General features: G+C 51.1%; 7 protein-coding genes across 7 annotated transcripts; 2 read left to right on the top strand and 5 right to left on the bottom strand.

Moving 5' to 3' along the window:
- Positions 1–1114: 1114 nt before the first annotated feature.
- Positions 1115–3170, top strand: P170DRAFT_449500 (WD40 repeat domain-containing protein; the record flags this gene model as incomplete). The annotated part of the gene is made up of 3 exons (XM_024851047.1): positions 1115–1154; positions 1218–2880; positions 2948–3170. The coding sequence occupies 3 exons, from the start codon at positions 1115–1117 to the stop codon at positions 3168–3170; spliced, it is 1926 nt and encodes a 641-aa protein (XP_024701221.1).
- A 598-nt stretch (positions 3171–3768) lies between these two features.
- On the bottom strand, positions 3769–4833 carry P170DRAFT_364737 (uncharacterized protein; the record flags this gene model as incomplete). The annotated part of the gene is made up of 1 exon (XM_024844660.1): positions 3769–4833. The coding sequence occupies one exon, from the start codon at positions 4831–4833 to the stop codon at positions 3769–3771; it is 1065 nt and encodes a 354-aa protein (XP_024701220.1).
- A 332-nt stretch (positions 4834–5165) lies between these two features.
- P170DRAFT_256169 (PRP38 family protein) lies at positions 5166–6263 on the top strand. Its single transcript, XM_024843049.1, has one exon. The coding sequence runs from the start codon at positions 5244–5246 to the stop codon at positions 5988–5990; it is 747 nt and encodes a 248-aa protein (XP_024701219.1). The 5' UTR covers positions 5166–5243; the 3' UTR covers positions 5991–6263.
- Positions 6255–8367, bottom strand: P170DRAFT_256172 (heme-dependent oxidative N-demethylase family protein). The gene is made up of 3 exons (XM_024843050.1): positions 7624–8367; positions 7067–7532; positions 6255–6999 (listed from the first exon to the last, which is right to left on the bottom strand). The coding sequence occupies exons 1-3, from the start codon at positions 8150–8152 to the stop codon at positions 6519–6521; spliced, it is 1476 nt and encodes a 491-aa protein (XP_024701218.1). The 5' UTR covers positions 8153–8367; the 3' UTR covers positions 6255–6518.
- Positions 8368–10717: 2350 nt separating this feature from the next.
- P170DRAFT_478846 (WSC domain-containing protein) lies at positions 10718–12055 on the bottom strand (the record flags this gene model as incomplete). The annotated part of the gene is made up of 5 exons (XM_024853598.1): positions 10718–10735; positions 10792–11334; positions 11459–11630; positions 11678–11870; positions 11920–12055. The coding sequence occupies 5 exons, from the start codon at positions 12053–12055 to the stop codon at positions 10718–10720; spliced, it is 1062 nt and encodes a 353-aa protein (XP_024701217.1).
- A 5938-nt stretch (positions 12056–17993) lies between these two features.
- P170DRAFT_439613 (uncharacterized protein) lies at positions 17994–20674 on the bottom strand. The gene is made up of 5 exons (XM_024849880.1): positions 19272–20674; positions 19145–19217; positions 18735–19087; positions 18487–18656; positions 17994–18419 (listed from the first exon to the last, which is right to left on the bottom strand). Exons 1-5 carry the CDS (start codon positions 20176–20178, stop codon positions 18174–18176), a joined length of 1749 nt encoding a protein of 582 aa, XP_024701216.1. The 5' UTR covers positions 20179–20674; the 3' UTR covers positions 17994–18173.
- A 164-nt stretch (positions 20675–20838) lies between these two features.
- P170DRAFT_458124 (DNA-directed DNA polymerase eta) lies at positions 20839–23246 on the bottom strand (the record flags this gene model as incomplete). The annotated part of the gene is made up of 1 exon (XM_024851768.1): positions 20839–23246. The coding sequence occupies one exon, from the start codon at positions 23244–23246 to the stop codon at positions 21255–21257; it is 1992 nt and encodes a 663-aa protein (XP_024701215.1). The 3' UTR covers positions 20839–21254.
- Positions 23247–23600: the final 354 nt, after the last annotated feature.

The raw sequence follows: 23600 nt of genomic DNA, 5'->3' as shown, positions 1-23600 counted from the left end.
GCAGTGCGTGCGTTTGCAGTCACGGATTCATACATTAATGTTTGAGACAATATTCACCGCGGATTTCAATCGCCCAGCAAAACTGGATTTCGTTGTCATCTGGTTCTTGTCTTTCCCCATACGCTAGAACTACCCATTTGACAAAATAGCACTGACTGAGGATTTCCCCAGAAAATCAAACTTATGTCAAAGCTGATGGAAGAAGAGCCTTGTACTGATTTGTCACTCCTCCTCCTCCCTTAGTAGCTTAAATAAGAGCTCAAACAAGACTTTGTAATTATATTACCCTGCTGATTAGATTCAGCTCTGGAGTGAAGGAGTAGTCAGATATATTGTAGATCTCTAGAAAATAATTGCGTACCTTGGCGTACATGCCCCTCGTGCGTCAGTACATCCAGAGTAGGCTCATATACTCAAGATGAGCATAATTTGACAAAATTATTAGTATTACAGCCTATAAAAGCAATCTAGAATCGCTATGATTTTGGAATTCCCGGTTTTCTTTCACTTTTGCTGCTATTCGGTGCTTTGTTTCGTCTGATTGATGTTGGATAATTTGCGTTGGGTCAATGAGGACCTTTGTTGAGCTGTGGCAACCCATTGGGTAGTTTTCAAATGAACTGACAGTCAACCCGACGGCTTTATTGAGTGTTCTTGAAGAATAAATAGATCCAGAGCCAAGGAGGAACAACCAGTGCCTCCAGGCGAAGTTGACAACGCTGACGCTAACCGGAAGGAGACGGTGTCTCTGCCTCAGGCATTCAGCGGGCAACGTGACTGACGTCGGGGAAAAGACGCGGGCGGAGGTATGCATTCACTGCTCCTTTGACCTTTATGCGCCCTCATTCTCTTATATACCAGACACTTGGATCTTATCATTCACCTTCATTGTCCTATCCGCAAGGACGGCTGCTATTCGAAATGTACCCCTAGCCAACAATAGTTATTATACCGTGCGCATATATTGCAAAGGCTGGTCGTTCGCCAAATTCGAGCCAATTCAGGGTTGCTATTAATCGCGACACATTATACTCCTTCATATATATTGCACCACTATATCTTCAATTCTGCGACTCAAACCAATACCAAATTTCAACAGATCCCTCTTCGAACGATGGCTTCGCTGGAGGAAGACGACGACCGCGATCTTGCAGGCGGGTGCTCCTCGAAAGTTCCGGCTTTGTGGCATTGAGTGTTGACAAGTGTTATTCGAATAGGCTCGCAAGATGGAAGCTCGGACAATGAAATGGAGGACACACTAAGGGATGCAGATGATGGCGGGAATGATAACGATGCCGATGCCGACCAAGACGCCGATCAAGACGCAGAAAGCCCGTCCAACGCCAGCCATGTATCTGAGAGCGCAGGGGTGACCGCGCAACCGAACCCCGACGTTGAAATGACCACCGTCGGTCCGACAAATATTACGTCCGATCCGATATCTGCGCTACATCCCAGCGTGCGTCCCGAATGCCTGACTGCCTCTACGTACGACATCGTGCCCACGACAGCGGCACCCCATAGTACTTCAATCAATGCGGTAACCGCCACGGCAGACATGAGATGGGTGTTCAGCGGAGGATCAGATGGATATGTTCGGAAGTTCAACTGGGTTGACTCGATCAACAGCAAATTGATGCTGACCGTGGCGCAAAGACATCCGTTCGTTGACAGTGTGGTAAAGGCGGGGGTGCTCATGACATACTGGGAGAACATGGACGGGAATAGTCTTTCACCGGTCTATTCTCTGGCAAGTCAAAGCGAAGGCCTCTGGCTGTTATCTGGTCTGGAGTCGGGCGCCATCCGGCTACAGTCCGTGCGCCATGACGAGGGCAAGGAAATAGCGCTACTTCAGCAGCACACCTCAGCGGTCTCGGTGTTGAATTTGACCTCCGATGAAAAGTCGTTGCTGTCTGGGAGCTGGGACAAACGGGTATTCGATTGGGACCTAAACACCGGGCAAACAAGGCGCGCGTTCGGGTCCAGCGCCGGGCAGATCTCTTCTCTTGACATACGGCCAGAATCCAGCCTCCCGGTGCCTAAAGAAACATCGGACAATTCACAACCTAACGGTACCTACTCGTCCAACAATCAGGCCAGCGGGGGCGATAGCTTCAACTTCATGGATACCTCAAACGACCAAGGCGACGGGGGTGATCCTTCGAACCAGCAGGCAGGCTCGCCAGCGGACTCGTTATTTGGCGGAGCTGATTCATTATTCGGTGACGCGGACGGCGCGAGCGGAGAAGGTGCAGACACATCGGGAAATGCCTTTGGCATCGATGAGGATGATGAGTTTGGTAAAGCTCTCGCGAATGGCGTTCTTCCGGATGCAGATGCGCAAGGTGAACCCGACACGACGGAGCAGCAAAATGGCGTTGCTGGACCATCTGCAAATCCCACAAACACCGGCGATTCGAATGTAGACAATGCCAACGCATCCGGCCACCCCTCGGAGTCCCAGGACAATATGCTTCCCAATGGCACCTCGGAGCACTTGGTTAACGGGCTACCTCACGCCGAAGATTTGGAACACCCCCCGCAAACCCAAGATACCTCTCAACAAACACCATCGGACTCCAATATTGGCCCGGACAACATCTTCCTAGCTGCCTCGATCGACGGCATGATTCGCGTTTGGGACCGACGACAACCGGACCCCATTTCACGCATCATCTCTCGCAACTCTCCGCCATGGTGTATGAATGCATGCTGGTCTCCTGATGGAAACTACATCTACGCCGGTCGTCGAAACGGAACTGTCGAGGAATTCAGTCTTCACAAAGGTTTCCGGGATGCCGAGCGAATCTTCAAGTTCCCTCAAGGAAGCGGGCCGGTCACCGCACTGCAAGCGATGCCCAACGGACGACACATCATGTGGTAAGTTTTCCTGCAGAATACGCCCTCCAAGCCTACGACACGCCATTAACTTGCTTTCCTCATCCAGCGCGTCCCACGATATTCTTCGATTGTACGATCTCAAACACGAACAGGTTGCTCGCCACTCGACCGTTCCGTTTCTCATCATCCCCGGCCACCGCACAGGAACTGTCTCGCAGCTCTACGTCGATCAAGCCTGTCGCTTTATGGTCTCAACCAGCGGCAACAGAGGCTGGGAGGGCAACACCACCGAAGTCCTCCTGGGATACGAGATCGGCGTCCCTCGGTAGTTTTCGACGCCAATTGCACTCACTGTACACTACTATCACTATATACCTGGTGCAAGTTGCGCGTTCGCTGGCTATTTCTTTCTACGATCTTCTTCTAGACCTGGCTGTGTGGTTTCCCTCACGGCTAGTGCTCCGTCACTACTATCTACGAGATGGACGATACCCACCGTGGCTTTGCTTTTCTTCCTACATGTATCACTGTTATCTTGACGATAGCGTTCTCACTGGATTAGGGCAATACAATTAGAGGATATGATTTGATGAATTCTATCTTGGACGACTCGGGTCGACTCGTCTGCCGCGATGAGGAATAACTTCTTGATAATGTTTCGATCGAACTGCGAGCCATCGAGGAGATCCGATATCATATATGCATTTATAAGCTCTTGATACATACGACATAAAAGCAGAGAATATGTTACACCATCAACACCAACCAGACATCAAGAAGCATGTACATCATCAAAGACCGTTGACTTCATCAACCCAAGCCAGAAAGCCGAAGGAACCAAACAAAAGCAAAAACACCAGAAACCAAAGTGAAGCCCCAGAAAATAAAAACACGAAAAAGAAAAAAAAGGAAAAAGGAAAAAAAAGGCTACAAATCATCATCATGCACATCGTCAAAATCCAGCCCCTCGCATACTTCATACTGCCCGGCCCTCCAGGATCCAAACAGCGGGTTCTTCGCCCACTTCACATGGCCATCATCGTCATGCTCGAAGAAGACATACCCCGGCTGCTTCTCCACATCATAGTCGTCTTCCTGCGCAGACTGCGCTCCCCAGGGACCCGTGACCAACTCGCCAAAGCCCGACAGCGCAACGTTAGGCACATGGCCGCGCGCCTCGATATGCCCGCTGCCGACATTATTGACGGTGATCAGGTACACAGGCGGGAGGGTGGCGTCGCGGTCGGCCCGCAACGGCATGGGGATCCAGGCGTCGTTGTTGAACGACTCGGGGCGGGACTTGTCATGGCGCAAGGGGAGGGGTCTCGAGAGCAGCACGTCGTCCAGTTTCCCCGTGTCGAGCAGCATCCCGGGGGTCTGGACGTACAGGACGCTGTCATACTGCATGAACTGGATCTGGCCGAGACGCAGCAGCTTCGTGTCTGTGGTGGCGTATCCGGCGGAGGAGGCGGCCGTCATGTCGATGGGGAGCAGCCAGATGCCGTATTTGAGGCTGGCGTCGCGCAGCAGGGACAGCGCTGTCGAGACGGGCTCGGAGAGCTGGCTGGCTGACATCATGTCCCATTCCTGTGGGTACATGAAGAGGCGATCTTGGACGGTGGTGCCGTTGGATGCGAGCTGCTTGAAGAACAGAATGGCGGAGCAGATGTTGGATGGATCTGGGGTTGATAGAAGTTGGAGATAGGCGTAGTTCCCGCCGGTGGGGGAGTGCGGCGCGGAGGAAGCATCGTCTGCGTCGTCGTCGGAGACTAGATCGAACAAGAGGCTTCGCTTTGTGCCCTGGAATGACGATCCTGCTGATCCGTGGCCTATCTTGGGCTCGAGGGGTGCAGGAGGGCGAAGCGCATGCTGGATGTTTCGGACGGATTGCTGCTGCAGCGTGTATCCGGAGAGAAAGAGGAGGACGGTGAAGATGGAGATCACCCCTGTCGACAGAATGACTGAGACAGTGGAGGATGTCAGAAGCACCATGATTAGAGAGACGATTCTAGGGCGTCTGCATCGGCATGTGTCTAGTCGAGGTCGCAAGTATGTACGAAGTAGTCGATGGCACGTCTCTCTTGGCGTGGGAAAACAGCGCAGATATGCAGATCCCCGTTCAACTGCAAATTCCTTTCAATTCCGACAGATCAGGACTCGTAAATTCGTAACTCATGCAACAATGTCATCCGGCAAACAAACAAGAGGGACGAGGGTCATCGAGAGGGATGTTTCAGGCTTCGTTTACTCGACGGTTGTCGGCGCGACTATCGATAAGCCGCGTCTTGGCACCAATCATTTCCTGATCGTCACGTTCACTTTCACTTTCACCTTCTCTCGCCTTCGTTCCTTTCGCTCTCTCTCTCTCTCTCTCTCCACCTCCCTCCCTCCTCCCCATCACCATGGCATCCCACCGCGCCGATGCCAGCACTCTCCTCGACAATCGCGGCTACAAAGGCCCACTCATCCGCGGCGTCAACCCCGCCACACTCTTCGAAAAGGCCGTCCGCGACCGCATCACCGACTCCTACTACTGGAAAGAGCAATGCTTCGGGTTAAACGCCGCGACACTATGCGACCGGGCGGTCGAGCTGACCGCGATCGGAGGAACGCACGGGGTCGCCGAGAAGCCGACCCCGTTCCTGTGCCTCGCGTTCAAGCTCCTCCAACTGAACCCGGACCGCCACATAGTGCTCGAGTACCTGAATTTCACCGACCCGCTGGGCGACGAAGACGACGAGACGAACGCCACCGCGGAGGAACACGCGCAGAGCAGTGTCGTGAAGCAGAAGGGCGACTTCAAGTACCTGCGCGCCCTGGCGGCCTTCTACATCCGACTGACGTTTGACGCGGTCGACGTGTACAAGGCGCTGGAGCCGCTCCTTCTCGACTACCGGAAGCTGAAGAGACGGATGGGCGACACCGTGGTGTTGACGTACATGGACCAGTTTGTCGATGACCTGCTGACGAAAGAGCGTGTGTGTGGTACTAGTCTGTGGAAGCTGCCGTCGCGGCAACAATTGGAGGACTTGGATCTGCTGGATGAGCGCGAGAGTCCGTTGGCGGCGGAGCTGGAGGAGATGGACCGCGAGAGCGAAGATGGCGAGGCCAGTGAGACAAAGTCTGCGAGAAGTGCGGGCGATGATTGATTGCGACAATCTGGCGCGGTTTCGCCGGTATCAACTTCTTGGCTCTGCAATGTCAAGTCGGGACTTGACTATGAGTTGTTTCGCTTTCGAATCTCAGGCTACGAACTCAATGAGACGTTCTCTTTTTGGGGACAGGCTCTCAGTGGCCAAATATTTGCACGCCTCCGAGTAGGCTGCGGCTACCACCACCAGCACCCCGTGGGTCTACCTACCTGCGATTGTCGGTTGGGCTCAAAGCGTTCCAGCATTGGGCGCACGATATCACATTGGGGTCTTGTCTTTCAGATAGTGATTCACATTGGAAAGGCACGTTGGAGCTTTTCAACGTTGTGGCACGACAAGTGTACTACAATACATGGATATCTAACTCCAGCTTATTGCTGGATTCTTATCAATTTGGAATTTATGCGCTTTATCTTGTGATGCCATTTGCGTTATGTTTCATTTACAAATCAGATTCCCTTCTTGAAAGCACTCGCTCCACCAATTCCATCAAGGACTCTATGTATCATACTCTCAATAATTCATTCAGAACCCTTGCTGCCGATGCCATTTCTCTTGCCAGCCCTTAAACCACGGGCTATCATCCAACGTAGCCACCTCCCAGGTCCCAGGTACCAGCCCATCCTCTTCCTGCTCCCTGGCCCATTCTTCCAGCTTCGGAAGAATGACATGCTGCACGTGCCATGTACTCTTATATTCCATCAAATTCCTCTTGCCGTTCTTCAGTATCTCCGCAACCAGCGCCGGAAGGCCCGGTTCATCGCGAAACTCCGTCACCGGTGTGAAGAGCGCCTTGAAGTTAAAGATGATAGCAGACGAGAGGGGCAGCCGCCGAAGCGTCTGCCAGTCAACTCGCAGATGACAATCTTCGAAGCGGAGGCTCGGGTCTTGGGACAGCCGGAGCGCCTCGTGCGGATCGCCTTTCGGCATATACAACGGCTGTCCGACTTCTAGACCCCAGGACCCTCTTTGGATCGGCTTGTCGGTTGGCATTTTCGTGAAGAATCTATCTGTGTCTCAGTACGGATGGATAACGTCCTCAGCTGAAGGTGATCCTGCGAAGACAGACTTACCGATCCATCGAGAATTGCATTTTCTCTTTATAGTCCGGGATTGGCTGGTGGATTTCATGAAGCTGAAGACCGATCTTGGTGCCTACGTTCCACCCCAAGGCAGAGCAGATGATTCCCGCGCGTAGGAAGTAGTTCCCGGCCCTTTCGTCTCGCAACATGATACCGAAGTCTTCGGGAATGTTATCAAGTAGGATCTCTAGTGGGTGTTTCGATCGGACATCTTGCTCCGTGCCCAGGATTCTGTTATGGAGGTAGCGCTTGTCGATCAGGGAGAAATACTGGGGATAGCGAGCGCAGGTGAATTGTAAGACCATTTCCATGAGTTCCTTGCAGGCCAGCTCGGAGCCGGGGAGAGCGCCCAAGACGTCACTACCGTGTTTCGCGTACAGCTCCTTGCGCTGTGATATGCGTTTCTTGTAGGTATTCTCGAGCTCAATCCACCAGTCCGTTTCCAGTTTGGTAAGTGCTGCAGTATGTGCAAGATCAGTTAACGCTTCCTTTATCTTTAGGGAATCATGCCGGTCGAACCCCGGAGGGAGTGAAGGAAGAAAGCGTACACATGGTCTGATGATAGGCCCATCGGAACGGACGGTATGGTCTAGGCAACGCTCTGTCGATGTTGAATTCAGGGTATGGCTGGGGTAAAGGCACGCCGCTGAGCTCCGCATAGTCTGGGAATTCACCCAAGGCTTTGATCTCGGATACTGAGAACCCCGCTGGAGTGTATTTTTCATCTTCACACGCCCGGTAATCCATTGTCATCGGTAAAAGTTGTTCGCGAACCTCCTTTTCGTTCACTTCCTTGTACGATACGCCGTCCATCTTCATGTTGGCCAGAACGTGTCGGCGCTGAGGAGGGAGGACATCCTCATGGCTTGATTGTGATGTGGTGTTGGCAGACGATTTGCTATCTGACGACAATGTCCGTGGTGGAGTTCCGCTAGACGATCTTCGACGACGGTGGAGGTTGATTCGATGCCAAAATGGTTTGCCCTGGATTCGATCAACGGCAATGCACAGTCCTGTCAGTCCAAGCACAATAAAGCCCAGGAACCAGACGTCATCCGGCAGATTCAGGGAATACATGGCCAGTCATTCCATGGAGTGATAAAATGGACTATTGAAGGCTTATGGATGGTTTGGCGAGAGAGACGCAGTGCAGAGAAAATATCAGGGGACGCGAGTGTTCAAAGTAATCAGTGTCATTCAGAAACACGATCAGAAAGAATTGAAAGTCGAAAAGAACTGGTACCGCCAGTTTCTAAATATTAGGCAAGGAAAAAGAAGCCAAGAGTAACCCTCGCATCAAGTAACCGTAGAGGGACTGCAGAGAAAGCCATCTGATTCAATCGCATAAAACGTCCCTTCAAGGCAGCAGTGACACGAACGCATTAGCTAAGTTCGGGTCGGCGATGCAGATATGACGATAAGAGAAGAAGCTCCCTGATACGGCCACTGTCCTTATCTTGGGTGCCTTGTTATGGGTGAACCAGTGATCGACCTCCCGAGGTCAAGTTTAAGGTGCAAGGACGGCATGGAGGAAGAGGTTGGCTCGCTGATTGGTGTCGTGCATCGGCTTCATAGACCTATAGTAAGGCAGTATCTCAGGGTCAGCGGATAGTGCAGGTGAAGCGTTGGTTGTACTGCATTTGCCCAGCATTGGAGAGTGGCTGGTAGCCTTTCTTCCCATTCGACATCATTATTCTGCTGTAGCATGGCATAGTCCGTAAAAAAGACCGTAAAGACGACCAACTGTTCATTTTTGGTAGAGATTTTGCCGCTCAGGGAGCTCCTTCTTTGCTTCTAAATAGTATACGAGCTCGACTACATTTCATTAGTAGCCGAACGTACTCCCAGGGCGATGTCGTGCCACGCAGGAAATGAGGGGAATTCACCTACCATTGCATAACCCACAGCAAGTCAACACTGATTGTGATTTGTTCGATGCTCAGCAGTTACAGATAGCAAGGGACATGCGAGGATCTGCTTAACTGAAGAGGAAAAGGGAAAAGTGTGTTCGTGTTGCCCGAAAGGGTAAAATTGTCCCTGCTTCTATAAGACGGTCACATGCTGCTCTTTTAGTCATAAACCTCCAGCCTCAGGCTCTACAGACAGCACCAGCTGCCCCGGTATGGTGCTTCACGTTATCAAAGATCCGTGGGATCTATTCAAGAGCAAAACCTACTATTGTTATCAAATGGAGCGATCATTCTGACTCGGAGAGGCCCAAGAATTGACACCCATGCTAACTCTTGCAGACAAAAGTTGCTCTCGCAGGTCCTTCAATGAAACGGCAGTTCTTACTAAATCCCAAGCCCAGCAGCCTTGAGCCACAGCTCCTCGAACGCATGGCTTGATGAAAAGTCAACCCACGAGGCGAGGCGTTTCTGCACGTCAGACGCAGACACGCTCTTAATATACCCATGACACGAGGGAAACGAGCGCTCTACTTAGCTACACGCTGCAGAGCCAACCCTGTCTGCATGCGTTGTCCTCCCAAAGCAAAACGAAAAGCGGGGAACTATCTCGCGTTCCAAATTCAAGGATACCTGGGCCGACTGGATGATACTGTGGACAGACGCGTATCCGTGTTGTGCATACTCCGTACCGTTCGCCGTTCTAGAAAGCTCTAGATTGACCGGCGTTGATGGTACGGGGACAATAGCACACGCTATGTCCGGACACGCACAGGTTAAATTGTTCAATAGTGGAGAAGCGTCGTCATGTCGGCGCTATGGCACGGCCAGGACAAACGTTTGGACCACGCAATTACGGCGGGTGGATACGATTGCAAGGGCCGTGCCGTCGAGCCTGGACCTTCCATGCATTAAGTTGAAAGGAAGAAAGATGGCACTCGAGGAATTAACTTTGTCAAAACTTGAGCATAGGTTCAAGCCATGGCTCAATGTATACGCGCTGTGGATTCTCATGTAATGTCAGGTTGCTAACAGAGCCTTGCAAAACGGCCTTGTAGATTCATGCGAGTAATCACGAAATGCACCTAGCTAAGACTGCAAGCTGAAATATCCCTCCTGGTAGTTCTAGCATGGGAGATTACACAAAACACCGTTCAAAAGCGCCGCCCGACCCAACAAAATAATCAGACACAGATATGTAACAAGACTAAGGAAATAAAGAAAGAAAAATGATAGTAAAGTAGGAAGATAGAGGAAAAGAAACAAAAGAAAAAGAAGAAACAATATGCCTAACACGCTGATGAAATTAGTGTATGTACGGTGGCTGCTGCCAGTAGTGTGTTGATGTACACGAATAATTTCCGCAAAAGAAGCTGGTCATGATGACACCGAGCCGATAACGCAGTAGTACTTGTATGTAGCTACCTTTGTCGCGGAGTTTTCGAGAGATTCGTCTTTCTCCGAGGTGAATACAAAACAAAGAATTATCTTTCGGGCCTAGGATTCGGGAGGGTCGGCGCAAGAGTGGGAGCAGAGCGCGACGCAAGTCCCACGGGAGATGATAACGGAGGCAAGACCTCGCGCGTATCACGCCGCTGAGTCCAATAGGTCAAGATAATACGAAAGATCATGAGACAAATGGGTATCATAAAACCGCTGTTTTCGCCGAAACACGCAAATCGAGATAGGAGAATGCAAGGTGTAGAGAAGACAATGTGTCAAGGAGGCCGACCGATCAGTCAGGGTTTGTTAACTATTGTGAGCTGTTAGCAATGCATGTACTTTCGATGGGTTCCAACCAGAGCTTACTCTCAAGACCGGTCGCGAATAATCTTGGTCATCCTGCAGTGACACACTGCTGTTACGACGGCCGGTAGGCCAAATCGCCGCATCTTTCATGCGGTTGTCAGTGAAGTTTTGAGGCGGCATGCGGCCAGGCGCTATCGATGACCCAGCGGACAAGGTGTGGCTATGATTGTCGGAGAACATGCCCTTCATGAAGCTCATTTGCGAGCCCTTGCTCGCTCTTCCATCCAGCAATATGTTTTGGACACTTGGGTCAGGGCTTGGCGACCGCGATCGACGCTTCGCTAAAATGATCATGAAGATGACTGCTATGATGGCAGCGACCCCACCGACAGAGCCCACCACAACGCCGGCAATAGTTCCTCCAGCAAGGCCGGAGTCATCGTCATCATCATCGGTGGGAGTTGGAGTTGGCGTGGACGTCGGGCCAGATCCTCCTACGGTGACTGTTTTGACTTCACCGCCGGCATTGGTCTCAACGGCAACGGTATGTCCAGTGGTGGTAGACGTTCCTGAGGTGGTTTTTGTGGAGCTATCAGAGCTTGTCTGCAGGAAAGTCAGTATAATGACAAAGCGATTCACACTCAAGACACATGAACAAAACCCCGGGGAGGGGATCTTTTTGCGTCCAAGCCAACACCAGCCACAACCCCCAACTGCAGGAAAGCACCGTGCCTCCAGCATTGGGCCCATACTGCAGAACGCAAACGACAGACGATTGCTCGAACCGTGGACCTGGTGGCTTGGCGCGAAAGAGATGCAAAAGGGACGCATTCATGTCGAGATAATACTGACCGAGGTTTCTTTTCCAGTAGTACTTGTTGCTGTTGTGGGCGCAGCTGCTGTTCCCGTTGGCATTTGGCCAGACAGCATCTCCAGATAGGCGAACACTCCCTTGGACGCGTCTCCGCAGCTGTCATCTGGATAACCTGGGCAACCCTTGTTGCATTTCTTGTCGTCGACAGTGGTCGCTTTATTGGGAGCCTCGTTAGAACACCAGCACGACTTGCCTTGCAGGACCCCGAATGCGAATTTCGCGCAATGATCTGAGCAGAGACCGTTTGATTGGAATGTGCTGCTATCTGCATCACAGTTAGCAAGGGCCACGTATCGTAGGACGGGACTGCTTACTTGGCGAATTCGAGGCCCCGGTATTGACCGTAGCACAGTAATAGATGTCCGAGGACGAAAGGACGAGATTCGGCCACGAAAACAAGGCGAGCAGCGAAATAGCTAGGCTCAAGTGCATGGCGAAAAACTTGGCCATCGGGTCGTCTTTCGATGGTTCGATTAAGGGTAGCGCAACCAAATTCCGCGTTCAGGGACAATCCGTCCGGCACTCGTCGATGGCGGACTACACATTCACAGATCCGGGCCCAGTCTCGAGTACTTCAGAAATTCACCGGTCGAGTCTTCAATAGTTCGGCCGGTCGGTCGGCGGGGTGGTCGGACGGGATCGTCAACGATCAAAATAGTCGAGTAAACAGACGAATCGCCCGCTTCATCGATCAGGGGAATATCCGGCAGGTTTCGAGGCCAGCTTCAAAAAAAAGTCGGGCAGGAGTTCGGCGATAGACGATCTTCTTATACTTAAACGGGGGTCAGTGAATCTTTGATGCCGATCAGCCACGAACCTAGCGACGCATGCAAATCGGTCCGAGGATTCGAGGAGAGCACAACATACTAGGCACAACTAAGTCGAGCGGGTGTTTCCCCAATCGCTCAACCACGCAGATTTGAATCGCTAATCCAGATAGAGTCGAAGCTTTGGAGGAGAACGAAGGACGAGAGCAAGACTGAGAAAGGATCAATGCATCGTCACTTCTGACCGCAGAACGAGGGCTGGTCAGAGTAACAAGGGGGACGAAGGTTAAATGTAGTATCAACAACCACCCGGGTGACAAAGGAAGCAAGCGAAGGGATCGAAGAGATGACAAAGAGAGGAAAGAAAAAAGAAAGCGATGGAGAAGGACTCCTCCTCCGGTGGGCAAGAGCAAGATGGGGGAGGAGAGTGGTAAGGTTGGTCAGAGTTGGATTGGCAGGACTGGGCTAATAGTAATAGTAATGGAGCAGTCCCGGCGTTCCACCGAGCACGGCCAGTGACCGTTCTAGAAACCCGCACCAAGAAATTTAATTCGGGATGCGGTATGCTAATGTACGATGGAGGTACGCATACGCAGTACCTACGCAGTAGTACTAGTTAGGTACTCCGTAGTACCTGCTATCCTGGACGAAAAGCCAAAAATACCGGCATACCCGCGCTGCAGTGGGGGCTCGCCCTCCGCATCGGGCCTAGCGCCGTGGAGTCTTGCGAGGCCCGTTGATTTCACCCTTGAACTAGCTGTCACTTTGCGGTCGCACCAGACGCTCTCGCTGGGTTGTATGGATTTTTGAGGCAAGAAGCTTGATCTTTTGAAACCTTGACCGTTGGCCGCACGCTGTCACTCTAGTTCGACCGAGTAGCTGGAAAGCCTTCGTCGGACGTCTTCTGTCCAGAGTACGGAGTAAACGACGACAGTCGGTTCAGAACTTAAGGGGTATGCTGCTGCAGCAAAAGCGGACCCCATCCATTGTTTTGATCGTAACCCATCCGGTAATACGTCCACACAGTGATCCATACCGTACCCATCCATACCTGGCCACAATACCAATTCCGATCTGCCAGGAGCTTTTACCTAGTCAGCATATGCTGACGATGTGGCGCCACCTAAGGAAAATATTTGCGGACTTCTTCATATCAGACCATGAAACCAGGCGATGGCTACGATCAAAACAGAATATGCTCAGGGAGGGGATTGAAGTTGCGCACGTACGGTACATTTTTTCTACACTTCGTAAAAGGAGCAGGCAACTTTAATCGCACTGGTACATATGAAGACTCAACCTTGCCTGCCATTCTGCAACGTCCCCATCGTCGACTGGTCCAGACAATAATCCAAACCCAAGACCGCGTCACTCTATCTAACACACGGCAAGCCCACGTATCACGCCGTACGGCGAGGACGAGTACCACCGCTCGTTTGGACTTTGATGGAAAGGACCGCTGACCAAGCCACTTCTCGCATCCCTCCACCAACCGACCGCAGCAACGACCAACAGCCCAGGCGAATTAATGCTACCCAAAGAAAGGGATCTTCCGGTTCAGCCACTCGATACCCGAGTCTTCCAGCATTTGAAACAATGCCATGGACGCAGATCCCAGCCCTTTAATTGGTCTTGGCTGGGGCGGGTCCGAAAGATTCCAAATATTACTGGGATTCACATACCATACGACGGCTGGATAGAGTACAGTTGTAGGTGACGTACACAGATCGAGTGACTGTATACGGTACCTATCCAGTCCGTCCAGCTCAGATACTCCTATAGCTACGAACAAGTACGGAGTAGTAAGAAGTAAACAAATACCTATCTACGGAGTAGTACGGAGTAAGGCTGCGTTGTGAGGATTCGGACCCGCGGTCGCACAGGACAACCTCTGATCGGGGAGAGATTCTGACAAGTGGAGTGGAGTGCGAGGGCTCAGTCAGCAAGATACCAATGTTTTGGCCCGGCAGAAGGGCTCGAAGGATGATAGATGAGCCTCTGTGGGATGTCCGGAGTAGATTATTCACCCTCGGAGTCATGGATCACTCGATCGCTACTCGAGCAGGTATACTTTCTTTTTTTGCCGGCCAAGCCGGTACTGTACGGTAAGCAAAACCACGGCGGTGGATCCGGCGGTTTCAGCCCGGCCGCCCGTCCCAGAATCCAAGGATAGCAACGCCAAAGGATCCACGGCCAGACGAGGCATGTCGAATGGTTTTTCTTTTTCGTTTTTTTTTTTTTTACCTGTCCACTCCGTCCGGTGCGCGTAATCCTGGCTGTTTTTCCGATGTATGAGCAATCATACATCATGTTTACGTGGTCCGGCTGAATCATAGATCTAGACCTCACTTGCCAGACATTGGAATCGTGGCTCTGTGCTACCCAGATCTGGATCTTCCAAAGCAGCAATCCCGAGTCATTCCCTGGACGGAAAGTCCCCACGGTATATAATTCAACATGCCTGCTATCCGCAAGGGCGTGGGCGAGAAAGAAATGATCGTCAATTCCTCCAGCACCTACCTTTCAGGGACTAGGACCGGATCGGACTGGACATGATCCATGATCCAACGATGCCGGTTCAACTCTGTTTGTCAACAGAAAGATAGCCAAAATGGCATGCAGGCCAGCCACCTCCTCAGCACATTCAAACGTGATGCGGATTCCGGCATATTTTCTGCTGGAAGCAATGACCAACGTGCCAATCAATATTCAAACGGCCCGAAGCGGAAGAGAATCGAGGTTTAACCTCCAAGCCGACATGCCAATGCGCATACCTGCCCCTCGGTCGCATTGTTTCTCAAAGTTCACCAAAACACATGGTCGGTCGGATGACAACAAGATACTGACTTGACTGACCTGTCAATCCGATCTGCATGTGCGTCTACACACTTCATCCCTGGAGTTGCGCCATGCTACTGTACCACTTCATCATGGAACTGGAAGATGCAAAGATTGGAAATTCTGAACCAATCAAGCCAGCACGATCCACTAGTCTCAGAACTGACTCCGAGCTAAGACGAACGATGACGCCAACCCAGAAACATCATGGACTTCGGTCTTGATCGAGAACCGACAACCCCGCCCTTGTTCTTCCAAGGTTGTTTGTTGTCCTTGACGCGAAGAGCATGCGATTGGTAGACCATTCTCTCGGCTTATCTCCAGTCTCAACGGAGTCCTATTTCCACCTCGCCAAAGAATGCCATTAGACCAAATGCGCAGTAGCGACGCAAAGGACGCATCGTATGGCAATGTTTTACGACCGAGGAATTCCCGCTAATCCCCGCTTCTCGGTGCCGTTACTGAGATACACACAAATCTCATAAAGTGTCGCCATAGGTTTGGCTCTTCAATATGAGTTGTTTTTCAGTCTTATCGGGCGCTTTGCTTCGGCAAACTGCATCTCATCCTGCGTCTTCACCATGCAGTCGCCATGGAGGGGTTCTTGCTTATCTCTGCTATCAGAATGACGATCGCCAAAAACAGCCCAAATTCTGTGGCTGTTGCGCCGGATCAGCAGCTCTCACCAGCCCAGTCAAAGCATTGAAGCAAGATTCTTTGTTTATCATTTGAATGTTCACATTCCTATGCTGACCTGCTTCATGTGCTTGAATACTTTATTTTATTTTATTCTGGCCTAATCCAGCAGATCTCTCCACCTCATCTTACCTGCGCAGGCACCCAATCGTATCTGCGCAGCACCGAGATAACGCAGGGAAAGACTTGAGGCAGCTGCGCTGTAGGCAGTGAAGAAATTGGAATTTTCATGCTATCGACAAATTTCCCTTCATTACTTCACATGTATTGCATAATTGGCAGATACTGCGCCTTAGTTCTCATTGGCCACACAATCACACAATCTTTGGCTGATATGGTACCTGAACCAAATCCACGACAAGATTTAATAATATTGGACGGATCACATCTGTCCAGCAAACTGTAGAATTTAAATTTGCTCCGTTGTTTGAATGATACAATCGCACCCCATCTAGAGTGCGTTTGATGAAAGCCAAGCACGGGGCTAATTAATGCAGGGCAGGACCTGACAGTACATTGTATTTCCCCTCGAAAAAGAACCTATTAAATGGAACCTGGACTATACAATTGCTCGGTGTACATGCGCGCCTTATTTTGTTGCTTTTCTTGCCAATTACCCCTGTCTAGCTATCGATCGTCTTAATTCTGCTCAATTGTTCCTCGACCGGAATCGACCAAAAAAAAATCGGCCTGATCTCTCTTAACTCCGACGAGCACCTTCGGGGCGAAGCGAAAAGCGAGACCAGAAAAAAAAAGAAAAGAAAAGTTTGTGTTGTGGCTTGAAAGGATAAAAAGTGGGATGGAATTTCAATCAAATGCCGATCGATCCCTTACTGCGTATCAAACGAATCGCTGCACCTCGGGACACAAAGCAATTCACCTCACGCCGCATCTAGTCTGAAGATCTGATGATATCAATAATATCGTCTGGACTGTGGTATAAAAAAAGACCCCGGATCACAGGAATAGAACAGCGTCAGTGCCGGACTATACAGAATAGTCGGGTCTCCTGCCCCCGATCTCCCCCCCGTAAAAATAGAATCAATAAAAATCGTGGCTTATATATAGGTCTCATCCCGTGTTGTGACCCGGTTTTATGTGGGGGTTTTAATTTACTGCTGTGGCGCTGTTTTTTTTTTTTTTTTTTTTTTTTTTTTTTTTTTTTTCTCGTTTCTTTTTTGATGTCATCGATCGTACGTAGTAATGTCATTTTTATTCTGCTCCATGCTCACCGTTGCATTGGGGGCGTCGTATGAGGTATTACCGTCGTAATCTCAATACTCGCCTACCGGACGCCTCAGTTAGTAATTTAGTATACAGCCAACAGCCTCAGGTTTCATGTCTCGAACTACGACCGAAGCATATCAGCCACAGGAAACAGAATTCACTATGAAGATTCTCTACCTCCATCATCGGTTGGTATTCACACCCGGCCACATCAAGCCAAGGTCTAGTTCGATTTACCTCGGACATACTTTCAGACCTGGAATGAAGCTAGCTCTCCACCATCAAGAATCCCCAGCCGAGACAAGCAGTTATTTTCGGACATACAGAGGCGCGAGATCATCCTCCGTACAAATCGAGTCGCTGTCGGTATAGCTACCCTACTTGGCCTCTCAGGCTCTCAGCTGAACTGACCCCCGGGTGACCAATCACTTTCGGGATCCGATCGGTTGGTGAGACATTTCGTTGATGGTCGATGGATCATGTGGGCTGCCTGGCTTGCTGACTTGGCGTGTGAGTTTCCATGCCCACTCACCTGCATACCGTACTCGATTGTATTGATCGGGTCGAGGTCCGGCTCTACCGTACTCCTACGCGGTACTCTGGAGGTGAGTTTGCGGATGTGGTTTGTTAGGGGGGGTCGATGATATGATGCGCCAGGTACATACGTGAAGTCTGTCTGTGTTTACAGCGGTGCTTTACAGTCGATTTGAGGGGCTAAACGCCATAGGCGTACCGGGTTGTCAAAGCTGCGTGGGTTCTGGCCGTTGGTTTACGACGGGGAGGCTGCTGGTGGCGTGCGCTCGGGGCTGTTTGCATGATTCAAATGAGTATAGAAGTCATGTTAATGGTCATGGATGATGGAAAAATCGCCGTGGCTAGATCATTCATTCAAAGTGTAGTACCGTCTGCCTAGAGGATGCCCAGAGCTATATGCTGACTCTGATATATTTACCCTGTCGTTTCCGTATTCGTCAAAATCATAACCGCACGATTTCATGAGAGGATTCGTATGCTGGAGGGTCTCCAATGTCAGAGGCGTTTCATCGCCTCCCGGATCGAGGTCGTCCACGATCCTCGACCACCAACTCTCGTTCTTTCATTTTTCGGCCTTCCCTCGACCGACGCGGAGGGGACATCGGTCGATCTAGTAATAATGGAGGCCCTTTCTCGGGAACGGCCACGGGCGGCGGGTTCTTTGAGGCTCGTTCGCGTTCCATTTCGTGTATCCGACGACGACGAGCACGCCGAATGTCCTCGGAAAGTTCGACGAGGGAAGAGACGTCGTCCTGTGCCCAGGGGCTGTCAGTGAGGAGACCGGTGACTAAACCGAGAAGCATGGATGGATCGACTCACGTATTGAAGATATGAAAACACATAGTAGGATGAAACCGTCTCCTCGTACTCGAAGCCCATCCTTTCGATTGCCTCCTTCACGACAAGGTCCTTTGTAATTTCTGTCCAAAGACGGTCTCGTCGGTCCTTGACCCCGACGTATCGTCGTCCTATCTTACCACGGTCAAAATCTGTATCTCCATCAGAGATCGTTTCGTCGCTCATAATGAACTTGGACCTCCGATCTCCCAACTGTGGTAGCTTTTTACCTTGGTTTTCCCTGGGGCCCTCTCTCGGCTTGGCCGAGGCATTCACAATTGCCCAATCCTCGGCCATGTCTTTGGTAACGATTTCCTTTGGGGCGCGTTCCGGCATTCCTTCATTGTAGGCTTCTTCGATGACCTCTCGTTCTTCAACTAGATCCCCCTTAGGGAGGCCCCGCTCACGGATGAGTACATCCTTTTCGCGTTCCAAAGACCGTGGTCTGGAAATGGGTATGGCAATCTCCTCCTTTCGTCGAATTGGAGGCTCTGGCGATAGAGCGCGAACTGGAATTGGTGTGATATCCTTTTCCCTTGTTTCGAGAACTACCTCTTCACGGGATGCTCGTCCGCTCCCTTTGCTGGATGGCTATTAGCACAACGAGCTCAGGATACATTTAGAGCTCCTGGAGTCTTACTGATGGCGACTTTTTGGCTTCTCGAAGCTGACTTCCGGGCTGGGTGGACGGGGTGCACGAGGAACTCCATATTCTAGTTGTGAATGAGCATCCCTGACAAAAAAACATGGCTGTCCAGATTCCTCACCTTCACGGATATGCAGATGTTCGGCATCATAGTCACGAGGATTTGGGGGCATGCGAACGGGCGAAGGCATTCTAGGATCATCCATCTCAGAAGACGACATACCCCGATCCTGTATGAACTCTTCCTCCTCAAGCCTATCCCGGTCTAAATCCCGTCTTCTTCTTCGTCCCTTCTTCATCATAAAATCTTCCTCGGGGATATCATCGGTGGATTCATAAACATCGGTCTGATATCCAGATGCAGGGTGTGAACGAGAAGCCCTATGATGACGGTGATGGCCTCGAGCATCCCGTATCTCGTCTCTGATCTCACTGGGTCTCGGGTGAACATCTTCTCTCTCCACTCTTGATCGCCGCACTCTCCGCCCGTCCTTCTGGCTTTTACTGCGCGGCACCAGCTCCTCCCTAATCTCCCGACGATGTCGAGGCAATGACCGCTCTCTCCTAGAAACGGGAGGCAGCTCCCCCTCCGAGTCACTGTCCACATAGATCTTTTCCGGCTCCGGGCCCGACTCCGGTTCCACAGGAGAGCCATACTCCTCATCCATAAAGACCTGTCGACTTGGATGTCCGCGGCGCCGAGCCTCGCCCCTCGCCCGTTCGAAATTCCGCACGAGTTCACGCGGCGGGACCCCGATTCCATTGTGCTCGCGACGGACCGGCAGCGGCCGGCGCTCCCTAGGTGGCTCGAAGTCCTCGGGGAGAAACTCGGGCGCGGAGCGGTCGCGCAGCTCCATGCGTTCGAATTCTTCCATGGGCGTCGGGGGGCTCGGTGCTCGCATGTTATATCTCAGGTCGGGTTCATGGCGACGGCCGCGCCTCGACCGCGGAGGTGGTATTGGCTCTCGGTCGTCGTCGTCGAATAAATCCTCCTCGTCGTATTCGCGCACATGAGAGCGTCGAGGCATGTTGGATTTTTGCGGCGTCTAGATAGATATGTTGACCACGATCAATTGGCTCATCAGAGCAATCGAGAGATGGACGCGAAATAGAGATAGGTAGGTATTCCTTCTACTGTGTAGGCTCCATTAGAGGCTGAAATCGCCGCCACAATCGTCTTCCGCGGGGTACTTTTTAAGGGACAAAGAGCACCGGAAGATACGCCTGCTCTTTTTCTTTGGGTAGTTTCGTCAGGGCAATGTGATAATGGCCCCCGGAAGAGAGAATGAAAGAATCAAGTCATAAGGTTGTGCGACCGCATTTGCGCCAACGAGTGCCTGGCAAGTGTCGAGTCAGAATGACCCCGCGGCTGTGCCTGCTGATGTCACGCTGCAGTCCTGCCGAAGCGCTGCCACCGCGGCGATTTGTCGGCGTGGTTGTGCTGGCAACCTGATGATATAATTGATGACTCGTCAGCCTGATGTGTTAATTAGTATGCTATTGGTTTACTGAAATCTCATATCCAGGTACTGGTAAAGTCTCTGGAAGATCAATATTTGGTTGTGAGATAAGCTCGGGGGACTCGAACCATGGTCCGATCACGTTTCCCTGGTGGGCTAGCCGAGCCTTATATATATCGCAGCAAAGGGATTAATCTTAAGATTTTTTTAATATATTTTCAACTATGAGCAATATCACAGTTTTACTGATCAACAACTAATTTGGTTGTTCGCTGAATATCCAGAAAGAAGCTGCTGAGTCGCATATTGCAGCTTATGAGCGGCTGTTACATAGTATCATTCATGTGATGGTAGGACTATTCCCAGGAACAGCACGGCGAAACTTTTATCAACTCGCTGGAGGCATGGCTCGTCTTAGTTGAGTCACTCGTTCTCAGGCTAGTTTAAGCAAGACAAGAGCCTTTTCATTTCATGTCAAACCCATGTGCCTGGCGCAGATCTAGTCTTGGTATCTACACCAAGAGAACCATGGCGCATGGATAGACCAGCGAAACATAAGGCTAAGAAGCGGCGTTGCCTTCTGCCCATGTTTATAGAGAGCACAGAATTCAGCCAGACAAGGCCACAAGGTAGGTAACCCATGGCTATCCGAACTTGAGTCGCATCTGTCCCTTTTCCGGTTTATCACGATTGTTACGGCTATTCTTGCCCCGAGAATTGGACGACCCTGTGTTGCTTGGTGGTTGCGGTACTTGATTAGAGTTTCTTGCTGCTTGGATTTCTTGATTCTCTAGATCCTTGGCAAAGTGCCAATCGTCGTGTTCATCCTTTTCGGTCTCGGGAATGGACTTGCTGCATCTATCGCATGTGTAAAGCCCAGGTATTATCTGTGGCGACTGCGGCACCGGTGAAGACGGACCTGGAGGGTCTTCCTTCGTTGCTTCATGCTCATCCGCCTGAGATTTATTGGCGATATCCGTGGGTTGGACAAAGAAGCGCCTTATTCCGTTGTCATCTATCTTGCGCCGCTTTTCTGTCGGTGGCTGAGGCTCACTTGGCTCATTTGCATCGAGCTCTTTTGCATCATGTCTGATGCGTTTAGCCTGTTCCCCACGGAGAAGAAAGGACTCGATCGCTTGGTTCTTTGCGACCCCGTCTTCGAAACTGCCAACGCTCAAAGACAGATTTGCACAGGGCCAGGCCCGTCCATCCACCACAACCTGTCGCAGCAGTGTTTTACCAAGGTCGAAAAGAAGGTTTTCGTCGATCGGAGACGATCCGGGGATGGGATTTTGGCGCGAGTAAACTTGTGCGCCCTGCCGGTGATGCAACGTAATGGTCTTCGGGCGGCGTCTATTCTCAAGCACGCCGTCTTCAACGAGACGTCCATATATGTCGGCGGCGAAGATTCTCAACCACCTGTCAGCCTGATCGACGGAGTTGATACTCGGTCTAAATGATTTCGCCGACAACATCGACTTGATCTGCGTTCGCGGATTGACTTCACTTCTGTCATCCCCTCGAATAATATTGTACAACCACGCAGCAGTATCATCGTCAAGCTTGGCTCGAAATTGCTCGAGAGAAACTGCTAGCAGATCGCTTACTTGCTCCGTGCCAAACTGAGCAGAGACTTGATCCCCTAGCTTACCACCAAGCATCCTGATTTTGGTAAACTTGAACCCGCCAAGGAAGTTCTGGACAGCACGATTGCGTACAACAGTTTGCTTGTTGGGCTTATGAGTGGAACTTCCCAGCTTTGCCATCATCTTGTTTCTGGCAACGCCCGCGGAGCAAGTGTAACTGAGCTTGTTCCAAACGGCATTCCGTAGCGATCGGACCAACTCGGCACCGATAAGCATTGCAATATCGTCCCAGTCGGGATCGTCGAATTCTGTCTCGTTTTTATCCAGATCTATCAAGCCGTCTTGGGGATCCCACTCCAATGCCGTTGTCGGGGGCCGAGGCAAAGGCGTGATGCGGTCATCGCTCTGAACTTCAGTCCGCAATTCGGGATACCTTTGAAGTAGAAGACCATAGATTAACGGTGACAAGTCAACGAACACTTCATCGACGCTGGCTTTTTCGAGTGCGGCTGGCTGGATCTGAAACAGGGGCCCTAACCCAGTTTCAGCATCAACCAAACTCTCGTACCATCGGGTCAACTCCTCCTTCATCACTTTCAGAATCTTCCGAGATTCTGCCCGATATGGATCCAGACACACTTTATCCGTACTTATTTTATGGAAGGCGTCATCCCTGTAGGCCCATTTCCCACCTTCCCCTTCTCGGAAAGTTGCGACGTGCTGCAAAACAATATCGGGACAGAGTTTCTTCGCCTCATTTGCGTTGATCATTCGAGTGATCCCGAAAGATCGCGCAGGGTAGTTGATTGCGATGAGAGAATCCCACTGCCGTACGGCGAGGGGTGTCTCCCGCGGCGTCTGAAGCCGCACCATCTCACATTGGGCGTAGAATGCATCTAGATCGATGTGCGCAATCGCGCGAAGGGGGGAGGCAGTCGAGCCCTGGCGGAGAAGCTGTAACTGGCGGTAGGTATAGCGGGAATATTGCTTCAAGGAATTATTGGGAGACGAAGGCGATGCGACGAACGGTTCCGGGGAGGAGTGAGACATGTCGACACAAATGATACGCTCGTCATGACGGAATCCAACTGCTGGCCATAGACTCTGGATATTGTGGCCCTTCCAGGATGCAAAGGTTGGATCGTTGGCTTTTCGGTCTTCGCTGGTCGCGATCGAAGATCTGAAGTTCGGGAACGTCTGAGATGCCACTCGAAAGGGGTTTAGCGCAACTGGCATGCAATGACATTTCGTCCTTCAGGCAAACAACCCAGATGCTTTTGCTTGGGCGTTTTACGCTACGGAGTTCTTTCCCCCCAGACTATTCTTTCTTCTCTGCTCATGCAAGTATTCTCTGGAAATGATATTATAGCACGACTTTCCTTTTTTAAGCTGTATTCCAAAGAG

This window comes from Aspergillus steynii (genome assembly GCF_002849105.1).
Source record: "Aspergillus steynii IBT 23096 chromosome Unknown P170scaffold_7, whole genome shotgun sequence".
Lineage (NCBI taxonomy): Eukaryota > Fungi > Ascomycota > Eurotiomycetes > Eurotiales > Aspergillaceae > Aspergillus > Aspergillus steynii.
This window is presented reverse-complemented; position numbering and strand designations above follow the sequence as displayed.